General features: G+C 38.5%; 1 protein-coding gene across 1 annotated transcript in view; it reads left to right on the top strand.

Annotated features, from left to right (window-relative positions):
• The window catches only part of ITGA8 (integrin subunit alpha 8), a 65,568-nt gene extending 62,326 nt beyond the window's left edge, over window positions 1–3,242 (top strand). The window contains exons 29-30 of the mRNA XM_053466502.1: window positions 144–266; window positions 2,664–3,242. Of these exons, the coding sequence (XP_053322477.1) occupies window positions 144–266; window positions 2,664–2,750 (210 nt within the window). The 3' untranslated portion in view covers window positions 2,751–3,242. The remainder of the gene's footprint in view (window positions 1–143; window positions 267–2,663) is intronic.
• The last annotated feature ends 10,639 nt before the right edge of the window (window positions 3,243–13,881 follow it).

Raw genomic sequence — 13,881 nt, 5'->3', positions numbered from 1 at the left:
AAAGCAGTCTAGCAGCTCCTCCAGTTTTCGTGTTTAAGTGAAGTCAATAAGATTTAAAGCAGATCGCCTTTGGAGGTTTAGGATTTGGACATTGCTGGCATTTGCTGTTTTATATCTCATGTGCTGACTTTTTATTCTTTCAGATAAAAACCTCCGTGCTTTGGGCCACTCCAAATGTTTCATTTGCCATCCCTCTTTGGGTCATTATTCTTGCCATCCTCCTGGGGTTACTGGTATTGGCCATTTTGACTGTAGTTATGTGGAAGGTAAGTTTCCCTGTGTTAATATACATTGTATGGATCAAATCAAATAAAAATGGAGTTTAGCAGAAATTCTTTTTCTTGTGGTAGTTAAACTGTACCTGTGTAAAAGGCAACATTAAGAAGACATTATAAAGCATTTTACCTATTTTCACTGTAATTATTAGCAGAGCTTCAAAGTAACATAAGCCTCTATGTTATGAAACGGTAGTGTTAATAATACGTGGATAGTCCAGTGCCAGCCTTGATCTGTTAACGGGTCACATCTCCATCATCCATTTGCTGCCTATATCATTGACAGATCTGCGCTTCAATAAACTTGTACAACGTATGAATCTATTTACAATATGATATCATAGCTCCAATTGTTCCTCTTTAGAAGAGACAGTCCTTATTTTTGTCCCAAATGCCTCTATCCCTCTTTGGTGTCCCTCTTTTCTAGAATGTTTGGTGGGTATGAGCGTATCATAGTGTTCTAAAGCACTAAAAACTACAATAACGTACATAGAAAAAGCACATTTTCCCTTTCTAAATTAAATGGGGTCATTATTTTTCTCCGTGAGTACCTATCAACATGTTACATTGTCACACTTCTAGATACACCCCCAAAAAAGTGTTTGAAATGTTGGGAGTTTGATACGTGCCAACAGACCCGACCCTGCGTACACCCTACCCACTTTACACGGGCAATACTAGTAAAAGCAAAGCACGTATAGCACACATATGTGCCAAGACTGCCTACAGCAAAAGCTTATTTTATATAGAGCTACAGCGTGTCCTGAAAGAAGGATACTAAGTATAGCGTGGCATGATTCATGGCAGCATACCTTCAAAATTACAAATCTTCATCAACCAAATCATGCATGCTATGTAAGTAACTGCAGATGTACTTTAAACAAAGTTTAGCTTCAAGAAAATAAATATGTGGCGTTTTGTGGTTCAGTTAATGGATAATGTAATACTGCGACGTATGATACAAGCAAGAATCCAGCCAAGGCTCCAGATATCATTTAATACAATATACTGTTTGTACAAGAGAATTCCCTATAGGAAGTTAGACATGGCAGATGCAGAAAACAAGGCCAACTACGCATATATATATATATGTTCCTGTGTTAAATGCCATAAGCAGTCAGCTGCTGTGTACTGCAACTCCCAAGATGCTCAGCCAACATCTTGATTTCATAAATTGCACAACCATCTGCTCTTTAAAGATGTATTTGTTGCTTTCCCCTTTGGGCTAAAATCATGCTTGTATCAACAATGTAATTTATGTTTTTCCCTTTAACTTGATGTCCCTATAATGAATTTACAGTGTAGAGGATATCGATGTAGAGGTTGTACTGCCAAAACGCTGCTTAAGACTCTGTTAAATTCATCATCCTCAAGGCAAAACTAGATTTGGTACCTTTGGGATGTCTTTTTTTTTTCTTTATTATTGTAAAAACAGGAATACAGGAAAAGGTATTTCTGGATATATTTTAGTGTGGTTGGTTTTGGTTCTTTTCTGCTTGGAGCAGCGGGATTCTCATTCTGCAGTCAGATAGGTAATCCTGATCATGTCTGCTATATTTACTAAATGCTATTTTTTCCCTAATGTTTATTTGAATATGACATTAAACACTCATTTCATATATGTGCTTTTCTACAACATCAGATGTTGCTTAATTAGGTAGACATTTTATGTCCCTCAAAGTCTCTGTGCTTGTGTGAGGAGCAAAGATTTGTCTTCTTGTGAACAGATCATTCTTCTCCCGCTCCCCACTGGTCTATGTTTTCTGCTGATCCAGCTGGACAGAATGTGAGATCACGCGATTCTTCACATTTCTGGCAATAGTGTGGACCAGAGGAGCAGGAGAAGACAGAGCAGTTCTCCGACTCCCCTCTAGCTCTGACAGCAGTAGACTGCTTGACGCCTCTACCCTTTGTAATGGAAATGACACATGGCAAGCATATTTTAAAGAAAAAAACCAGCACACTCCAACGTATTACTGAATTGCAGCAAAAAGCCATTACTTTAGACCATCTCAAGGTGAAGACAACATTTCAACCCTACACAAACAGGTCTCCATCAGAAGATGTAGGGTTGAAATGTTGACTTTACCTTGAGAAGGGCTTGATACATTTTTGTTGCAATTATGTATGTTAGACTTTTTCTTTCATCTTGCCTATTATGTGAGGTCTGGCAGTTAAGCTTGTTGTGTCTATGCACCCCCCAGTTTCTTAAACTGTTTTCTTGCCATTGTCTTTTCTCTTCTTATGACATTTGTTCAGATCCTCTGCGGTATGTTAAGCAGTGGAAGCTGCAAAATATTTTGAACGCGGTGGGGGGGCTCATATGGGTTGTTATGTAAAAATACACTCGATATATGTGATGAATGTATTTGTTTCTTTATTTTTCAGTGTGGATTCTTTGACAGAGAAAGACCCCCTCAAGATGATGTAACAGATGACACAGAACATTTAACTAACAAGACAGCTGAAGCTTGAAAACTATTGCGAATGCTGTACTATTGGAGTAAAATTGCAAGATAAATGGTTATTTTTCTACAAAGGAGGCTACTTGAATGTACCTACTTCTCCAAAAGATGAATTTTCACGGAAGAACTTTTCCGGCGCCTTAAAAAAAGAAAAATGAAAGAAAACTTTCTATGATGTCACAGAAAGTGTTTTACTTGAATATTTCCAGGGCCTGTTTGGAAATCTTGGGATTCGCATGGTGCGCGCTCTAAGGACATGACGGAAATGACTTTAAACAATGAGGCAGTGCCTTCATTACTGTAATTCCTGGATTATAGTCTAAGACAACTACTGTCGGGTAAAAGACGTTGGATGACCAATTGATGAAACCAACAAGAACAGCTCTTGAAATAAACAATTATGGATACATTTTAGGGAAAGTTGGGACGGTGATAAAAAGACTTGGAGTGAAACACAAATACGTATATCAATATATCCTGAAAATTGGAATGTTTTTAACATGCTCCATCACAAACTGCTAGTTATTATTCACAGAGGGCTTTTACCAAGAGGCTGTGTATGTCTTATACTTACAGTTATTAACTCCAGCTGCTAACCCAAAACTCTATTGCTTTAACCAAAAAAGACTTCACTAAATCAGTTAGGGCCCTCATGTTCATGCCAAAGATATTCATCTAAAAAATAGCTAATCGAGTGCAACACTCAATTGAGTCCTGGTGACACTACGGCCATAAAGCTCAGGATTCCAGCCTAGGGGCTCTAAATATTTTGTTACTTTGTGGAAGCAGAGGATACCGCTCTATGTGGTGTGTGGAGAGTCTGATTTATGTTTCTGCTTTAGGGCAACAGGAATAATCCCGACCTGAGTAAAGAGCAGATAGGCCTCTCCAGTCTGTCCCTTCCTATGTAACCCTTCGTCGCCTAAAACCTCCAACCGGGTTCACTGTAGGGCCATTCCATTACTCTGTTACCATTTCTATACAACAGTACTATTCACAAAGTGATACTCACATCGCAAGTGCTGCACTTAACCAAATACCCCATTTGTATTCTGAAAGTCCTCAGAACATCATTAAGTACCTAAAATATCTACATTCTCCTACCATCTCATCTTCTTTTCCATTTCCAATCTATCTTTAGTGTTCATTAGCAATAACCCTTATGGTGACTTGAACCATTGCAATATATTGTGTTTTCCATTCTTTGTGTTTAATGTATTTTTTATAATTTCCTTACCGTGGATGAGCAACATGTGTGGATTCTGTTTTACTTTCTAGAATGGGGTATCTTATACAAATTCAAATATTCTGTACTGTACCAGCCATCACTGATAAGGTGATACAATTATTATTTGTATACAGTGTCTATGTTGTGACTAATCGTCAGGTTGCGAATTTAGATTTTGTCAAATCCCCTTCATTGAAGCAAACTTAAAATATGTTAGGTACCATAATACAATGTAGGGCTTAGAAGGGGTTGATAGCCCATTGGGCTGTTCAGATTTGAACCATGTAGGTCATCACCACCAGATGTTGGGGGTCCTACAAGTACAGAGAGAAGTAAAGCAAGCATTTCCAGCACCAACCCTGGATCACTTCTGTGGTCATTCTATACTTTCTCATTCTTAAGTAGCGCTAGAAACAGGTTTTGTTGTGGGCATTAGGTGTCAATGCATTCTATATGCCTTTTCACTGACCTTCCACAAAACCTGGCAAGACCATGACGCAGTTTGTGCATCAGACATGTACTTTTACCACGGGCTTAAAGCAGATCTGACACTTTTCCCAAGTCCTACATTTTACAGTTACATACACTAAATATACATGTGTAATAGTTCACAGAGTAAAATATACAACATATATCTCTATATACCATGGGGCAATTACACCAAATGGCAAACAAAAAAGAATAAGTTATAGGTTTATTACATCAGTTTGGGTAAGATAAAAGCTTTGACAGCTGCTTTAAAGATGCAAGCCAGACCTTTATGCTGTCAACTTGCTTAGTAGGTTCTCTTAACCTTTGGAACGTTGAATTTTCATTATTGAAATTGCAGATAATTAGGGCTGAACATATTGTTACTCAGTGCTTCACATTATCTTTGGGAGGATTTAATTTTTTATGATCCATATTGATATTAATTTAGCGAGGCTAAGACTACACAGTATCGATATCATCATTCAGCTATCTAAACCAACCGCATTATAACAAGTACCAATGGTACAAGAAGGCCATTTAGCTGACGTACTTGTAGGGGATAGACAACGTAAAACTGTCCCATAGTACGGTGTTAGGGATGTGATCCAGGTGTGTGGGCTCTATAGTCTATGTTGCATAGGGTGGGAAACATCCACTGGCCGTCTTTGTCGTCCGTTTCCAGTGTAAATTTGCACATTTTGTAAAGGGCTCACACCACTTTTCTTACTATGCTTTCCAGAAAGATTCGATGGTATAAAAAGCATTTGTTTCTTACATGTTACCATTTTGTTTCCAGTGATATTTATTAAGCCTTCTGTACCTTTGCAATAAATTTCTAAAATGTGTTCTTAAATCATGTCATTTTTAATTGGAATAAAACTACTCATTCCATGTCATTACAGATCAGCTGTTTAGTGAATACAGCTGGACATCTATCCTCTTGGGATTAATAGGATGGTTTGAGCGTTGGATGATCACAGATCATCAAACTATAGCAAGGTTCCCGGTGCGCTTCTATTAAATACCCCGTTTCTGAAGATGGCATAGACTCCAGAACTTTACTCATGAAAGAATTGCCAAACTACTAGCAATTAGGTTTTTCGTATTGGCGCAATACATTTTTCACTTAATTTGAAACTAAAGCAACAATTAGCGGACACATTTTTTTTGGTTTTTTTTGTTGCAAACCATTGTTTAAACATTGGCAGTCACTATGAATTTGATTTGTGGGCTGTTAGAATGTAAAATTGAATAGCCCTGTAGAATATTATCCGGACGGCCATTTGGGATGCTTCAGAAAATAATAAACAGTTGGCGGAGATGAAATAACGTTATATCCTATGGCTTTTTGTGCTGTAGGTACGGATCCTGTGACTTCATTCTGTAACGTTATCTGCCTGGGATGTTGTGTTTTGCGATTGCTTGTTTGAACAGCGTGTTATTTAAAGGACTTGGAACATTTCCATGGCACTGGCTTCGTTGTAGATCAGTGCCCCCTGACAATTAAATATCCTGGATTAATCACGTGGAACAGCAGGATTGTTTTTAATATTTAATTTAGTCCCTATACCGCTTGTTTTTATATGCGCAATATGGTATTTAAGGGACATTCTTGATTACTGGCAGACAAGCCTGGATTTAAATGGAAATGTTACCGCACCGAAGCAGCCTGACGATTGGTCGATCTCTGGGAGAGTTTTTACATGCCTGGAATACACGACAGGATTCTCTACGTAAAGTGTTTAATTTGGCGATTAGTGCCTAAGAGAGTTTGAAAAAGGAATGTTATTGTTGGGGTTTGGTTTCCCTTTACTTTAAAGTGATACACAACAAAAACATTACGTAGTCTTATAGTATGAATCCATCTCCGGTGTAGGTTACAAAACTACTTTAAAATAACTTTATACTAGACATTTCTAATTTAAGTATAAATGATGTTTTTTATCTTTGATCTGTGTGTTTTTATATAGTATATATACCCTAGTTCCATGCACAGGGTGGCCCAACTGACGGGCATTTGGCTGTCTGCTGGGTACAGGGAACCACAAACTCTTACATCCCCTGCCTTGATTTTTGTAGTGGCCCCGTTCATTCAGCCACATTAGAGCGCTGGATCGCCAGAACAGCGATGAAGGTAAGTTAGAGGCATTTATCTGGCGTGACCAAATCATACGTCCCCGTGTTTTGTGGGTTAGCCCTGCTTTGTGTGCATTGTCCCGTTGCCCTGTTGCCCCGTATTTGCGGGCAGTGTAGAACATGGGCTGGTTGGGGATTTGCTCTGATCTCCCCAGACCAACTCAGGGAGGTGAAAAATCAATGGAGGTCGGTGTTGTGACAACACTAATCTCCATTGCAGGTATCAATGTGTTAGTGTTGTGACCAATTGTGTTCACTTTCAGGTCAGCGCTGCCCCATCTTGCCTCTTGGCCACTGTAGGTGATACGATTTGAACACCTGCAATGTTTGGGGGGGTATGCCGAAGGCCAGTGTGAGTTAGCGGTCCTGTATAATGCATAGCTAAATAAGTGTGATTTCTCAAAGCCTCTTTACACATATGGAATTAGAATATTTAAGCCTGTTAATGTATATATAGCATTGCCACCCTGGCCCTTCAGAGTCATTGCTGGTAAAATACCAACAATGCAAGGAAAGAAAACAGAAGGAGAAGAAGAGGCAATGGAAGAAGCAAAGTTGAAGGAAAAGAGACAGATACAAAAGTGGTTGGTGGAGAAGGTAGAAAGATACTGAGAGAGAGAGTGAGAGTGTAATTGTGTGAAAACATGAGTAAGAGTGTGAGGGAGCATGAGTGAGGGTGAGAGAGTAAGTGAGAGAGAAAACATGAGTCAGTGAGAGAGCGAGCGTAAGAGAGAGGGAGTGAGTTAGAGTGTCCGAGAGAGTGAAAAAGCAAACAACAATGATCTCTAAGATGAATCCTTGTTACGTATGTTAGACAGACTGAGCAAAGAACATACAAACACATATTTACATATAAATTAGGCAGGTACCCATCAATTAAACTGTATTTCAATAAACTGTCAATTTAAACATGTACAGAGTTTTCTTCTAGATACAAGTAATGAATAAGTATGGTTCAAACCACTGTTTGCGCTACCGCTGTGCTTCAGGATATCCACTGAGCTCCAGGCACCCGCTGCCGGCTCGACAATCATAATGAATAGTGAAGTGAGGAGTTGAAACCAGAACTCTGCTGCTAACTGTCCCTTTAGTGACTAAACCCCACTGGCACACATGGGATAATTCCCAAAATGTCCCCACAAATCCTCCTGCTGCCTAACCCCGACCTGCCCAGGTCCACCGTTCTCCTTAAATGACAGACTTGGCTCTTATTAGTTCTCTTTTTAAAGAAATGCCAATCCCTGCGGCTTATGAAAACTGCAAAAGTCAGGAAAGGAATTTGTTCCCAAGGATTGTTAAGATGCTACTTGCTTAATATCCTGTGTACAAATGTTTAGATTTCTTTTATTTGTTCCATCAAACACATAAACTTTCTTTTCAACTAGAAAAAAAAATGTCATGCAACAAAAAGCTTCCATCTGGTGTAAGTAAAATATGCCGGCTCCGACAGACAGCTGGAATGAATGAGTTGCGCTAGTTTGCAGCTATTTCTTTTGGTGTTCTTTTTCTCCATTATGCGACTTTGTGCCCGGACTGGACGTGTTCACGCTAATGAACGTACACATTCTTTTCCAGAAGGGTCCATAACAATATTTTGTTTTGGGAAAATAATAGTTTGGAATCGTGGCTTTTTGTTGGTTTTGTAGATAATTTTATAGATAATGCTGTAAGAACAGAAAAAAAGGTAATGGCGTTTTACGGAGTCATGTAGAGTCTGTTCCATAGATGTCTTCATCAGGATTTGCTAGATGATACGGAAACGACTGAAGCGACCAAATAACTCCTGAGCATGTCTTCTTTCAGCCGCCATGACCAATACTTGGAAGGCAGCCAGATGAAAACATTGTCCGTCGCTGCCATGGGAGTCCTTCCTGACCCTATGTCAGCTGTGCTGCAGCAGGGAACCCCAGATCATGCTTCCCTGAAGGCCGTGTTTTGTTTGTTAATGTCTTTGAGTACATTCCTTCGTCCGTTCTTGATGTTTTAATGTTTATACAAAAGCGTGCCCTCCGCATGAGGTAAAGCGCAACGCAGGGATACTCTTGTGATGCGTGAAACATTGAAATGCAGACTCGGATGTTTGGCTCTTTATTTCCTGTTTTTCAGATATGCCAAGATTATATTTATGCACATAAATGAAACTGCAATGAAAAGGTTCATATAATTGAACTGCTTTTCTACCTTGTGTACAACTCTTATGATGGTCTGTACCAAATACAGGGAATAGTCTTCAGGTTCTGTACTCATCCAGCAGTTTAAGTGCACACAATGCAAGTACCAATACTTCTCTGCTATCCAATTTAGTACATACAAGAATCTAACAATTACCGTGAGATGTAACAGTAGATGTTACATCTCATGAAGCCCAATGCTGTAATCTTGTCTGGCCTGCCCCATACCTCCTCGCCGGCCCCAGGACCAGTCCTTTACCAAATTGTACAGCAGTGAGCGTAGGGTTAGTGGTGCCTGGGCACAGAATTTCTTTAGCATCCCCTAGCAACTAAACTGCAAAAATGTATGTACATACTAACATGCAAACTCACTGTGACACCATACACATACATACACACTCTCCCTCACACCACCAACCCTATTACCCGACTCCACCATAAACTGACACACTCACACACTCACTAATACTAACACCATGCACAAACATACCTACACAGTCTAATGTCATATGCTGAGACATACACTCATGCTAGCACCACGTCAGTAGAGCCTGTGGAAAATGATCATACTATAGTAAAAGATACATATAAATATTTATACATGATACATATGTTGTAATAGCTGCTAACGAACATTTTACATTAACCCCTTAATGACAAAGCCCATACATGTACGGGTTTAAAATGCATTGTTTTCAATGGGTTTAGGGACCGCCCATTGTCCTTAAGGGGTTAAAGGCAACTTTGATTCACACTATAATCATTTGGACGTTAGATGTACTTTTTGATTTACACAGGACTATGGGCACGGCGTTAATAGAATTCATCTAGCTAAAAATGGATGCTTGCGATTTAAAAGTCTTCACAGTAACCACCCTCGTCTTAAAGGAGCCCTAGTCATAAACTGGCTTTACTTCATATAGAAACAACTGCACATCATCATATAAAGTTGTGTTTATTGTAGGATCATACACATTTATGGGTGGATTATCTCTAATTTTATGCTTAAATATAAATATTATTATAAATAATTGATTCCCTTGAAGATGTGTTATTCATACATACCATGTGGCATTAAAAGGCCACTGGTTGCCACTTGTTTATAAAACGAAATTATTTTATCATTTGAATTGTAAATACCCAAGATCATGGGAAGTAACCGGATACTTTATTTTTATAAGATTATCTTACTTCTAGATTTTCACATCTGAACATAGAAAAAAAAAAAAAAAGCAAAAGCCACATAGGGTTTTGTACATATTATGAACTTGTGCACCAGGTCTGTGGTCTGTTTGGATTGTATTCCTTTCCCAAGTAAAGCCCCAAATAATTTCTTGTAATATCTTCTTGTTGTTTATTGCTAGCACTCCAAAGAAAACAGAAGTATGTGACCGTAAAAGGCTCAAGACTTTGAGTCCTAGGAAGGGTTGTTGACTTTAGCCAGGGGAGCTATTCCATCGCAAAGACACAGTCCCAAATCTGTTTAGATGCTGAGAACATTGTAACTCACTATCAATGACCAGTCCGACGGAAAAATAATGCCAAGGTGATCTTTTCTCAACGGGAAGAAGAGACTCAGTAATGTACATCTAGTTTCCCATAAATTTCAAAGACTATCTCATGCAGTGTTTTGGAGTATTCTATTTTTCTTTGTAAGTATGTCTCGTAAGTGTGTGTGTGTTTGTGCTTTTCTTTTAATTGTGTTTATTTAATTTCTTCCTGTGCAAGCATAGATTGATCCGGAGAGATTGAGGATGTAAACTTCAATCAGGCTAGTTCTCTTTAAAGTTAGTACACTGGCCACCCAAGAGACATGGAATCAGGTTTCATAACTTGGATCCCTTGTCAGTTCTGATGGGGTTTTTTAATGGAGAGGTGTATCTGTTAGAATCTATTTGATTTCAATGGATGCATGACCATCGATGACCCTTTCTGATCTACACAGAAGACAGAGGTGTGCCCCACTTTCTGCAGATAACTCTTTCATATGTTACTCTTATTTAATGATATCTGAGCATCCCAATAGGGATTTTTCCCATGATACAGTTCCGAACCTACAAATTTAAAATAACAACGATAATAGTCTTGATAACGCAAAACACAAATATGGGACATAGAAGTTGTAGGGTTATAGAAGCTCCTTGTTTGGATCAGCAATTTAATTTTCTGAATTATGTTTTATTAATATAAAAAGCAGAGAAAAAACAGTAAGCTTGAATTGAAGAAACATTGCTACCCGCTGGATTAAAATAAAAAGCAACTACACAAAATAACTTTTTTAAAAATAATATATTGAAAGTCTCATCAAATATCAAAAATTGGGTTTTTATAGCAGAATAGCAGTCAGAGAAACAAGTCCAGCAAAATATACCTACATGGAGTCCTCCATTAAAATAATTGCTATTTATCTCAAGAAACATCAGTCACTAAAAGGTCATTCAACACTAGAGGCCAACTGAGGGATTATCTAGGCTAGCAATGAAAGTGCTACGAACCCTTCGGTTCATAACGCCATGCTTAATATATTTTGAATTGTAATAAATCTTACAGATCTTGGGATTCTTTCATTAAAGATTGGTTAGATCTTATGACGTTTGTTCAGCATATGTTATTTTAAATACAGCCATATGTGCGAGACATGTTTCTCTTTTCAAACGATGACAGTAGTAATTCAAATGCACTTCTGCGATGATCCACATTGTCTGTTTTATTATGAGACACTATTATGGCTATTCTTGTATTAATCAAAATGACATGTTTTTTTAGATGTCATAACTTCCATCACATTCTTGCAATCATTGGCATTCTGGAAGATGTCTAAAGATTCCTAAAGGTTACAGTAAGAAAGAGAGCTAGATACGGGGATTAGTGTTTTGGCAACAGTACAAGTATGTCATGTAAGGGACATTAACCTAACATCAGTACAGTTATTTAAGATGAGGTTGAACTGTGTCTCTATCTGCTTGCAAAAAAATTCTGAAGTTACAAGTTCAATGTAATCGAGCAGAAGACTTCGGGGAAATGAAGAATCTGACTATGGGTGTCTGATAAGACTGGACGACTTACCAAAAAGATCTGTCACCATAATACATGTAACATATGTTGATAAATACGGTATATATTGGCAGAAATTGAAATATACAGTACCTAGGACTTGAGGTCAGTCCTCCTTTCAGTTCTAGTGGAATTTCTGAAGGATATTTGACCAAATATCCAATATGTACTCTGGGCTTCCAAAAGCCATGGCTAGAACATTCGTGTGCCTGTACAGATACTTTGGCTATTTACGTCAGTCTGGGTATGAGGAGCCAGGCAGGACCCAGTTTAACTAGAGAACAATGGCCACTTCTCAAATGGCCACCAGGACTTACTTGGTCTAGGCTAGGATGATTATAGAACAACGAGGTACGTTTCCAAATCCCAGCTCCAGTTGTGGAAGCCACACAGGATTTACATCTGTATATATATATACACACATACATACTGTATATAATGTATGATAAACAAAAAAGTGAGGATTTTCTAGTAGCCTTTCTCTGTATTTCTGACATAGTTAATGTGTTCCAATATATGTTGTTCCAATCAGTAGTCAGTCAGCAGATGTGACCGTATTTAACCCCTAAGGTATTATTCCAATAGACGTACAATGATCCCCATTCAGATTATGTTTCTATAAATGTAGGGTATTCATAATTGTTAAAATGTCATGTCTGTTTTACGATTACAGGGGCAGCCAGCAAAAGTAGCAGTGGAAGAAAGTGTGTGTCCTGCACTGGAGACTAGGGTGATTACATCGGCCATGTTTCCAGGACACGTATAATTTTTACATATTGCTGACCATCCCAGATAAAAGGCTGCCTTGCAGTATAACTAACTAATTGGTTCCCTTCCATAAGTCTATACAGCCCCCCATACTGCAGTTCAGCATTTTATCTTTACGGGTATGTGTTCCTCAGCATGGTACACATGGGATATCATGGAGCAAGCAAGTAACCAAAGCCCAAGCACAGCTGATCAACCAGGGAGATGTGATACTTTTTGATATAGAAAATTTCCCTTTGTAACAAAGTTAACATTTTCCTTACGGGGCTATATTTGTTTGTATTGAAAGTGGGGCAGGGGTGGCTGAACTTGTGCCTAGGACATTCTGGTAGAAACATCTGGGTAGATGAGGGGGAGTAACGCTCCTTTGACTTGCTGGGAGGAAGAGGGTGATTCATTCTGGCAAAGGAAACTACATCCAGACATGGGTACACTCCTCTATTCACACTGTAGATCAAGTGATAAAAATCCATTTTCTCCCAGGCTGTCATGTGGCCCATCACTGGCCCTTCACTGAATCTGCCGCAGTCAACATACTCTATAGTAGAGAAATTAGAAACTTTTTTTTTTTAATGCTTTTCTAGCTACAAAACCACAAATTTCTAATAAACACAAGTGGCTGTTTTGCTTTTGGGGTTTCAGGGTACTTTTTGAAGAATAGCTGTGGAATTCAGAATTTATGCAAAGACCACATGCCGGTGCATGGAATGGTTATCAAATATATGTAGCCAGTTATTAGTTTCAATGCAATAGACATTTTGGCCCGGGGCAAGTAAATCCAAGTGACTAGAATGGAATAGACTCCTTTTCTACCGGTTTGTTATTGTGTGTGAATGTGAATTATTCCACTGATTGTAACAGTGCTATGGAATCGGCTGGAACTATATAAATAAATGTAATGTAATGGCCCCATCGAACCATTGCCCTCCCTGCCCCAACATACGCACTGGCACACACAAATATACACACTCACTAACACACATACACATGCTTACACATACTTACACTAACGTATACTTACTAACACACATTCATGTTATCACACAAACACACATACTCATCCATGCTAACCAACACTTTCACATTCATGCTCACACATACTCACAGATACACATTTATGCTCACATACACATCCAATCTAACACACACTTATACATACACATCCATGTGAACACACACAAACACATACACATCAATGCTCATATACAAATTCATGTTAACAGACACATATATTCTCACTCATACATACATACATTCATATATACTCCCTTCAAAATGTAGTGAATATACTTCATCCTTGTGTAAGTACATCA

The sequence above is a fragment of the Spea bombifrons genome, chromosome 5, assembly GCF_027358695.1.
Source record: "Spea bombifrons isolate aSpeBom1 chromosome 5, aSpeBom1.2.pri, whole genome shotgun sequence".
NCBI lineage: Eukaryota > Metazoa > Chordata > Amphibia > Anura > Pelobatidae > Spea > Spea bombifrons.
The sequence above is the reverse complement of the archived record's forward strand: the minus strand, read 5'-3'. Positions and strand labels throughout refer to the sequence as shown.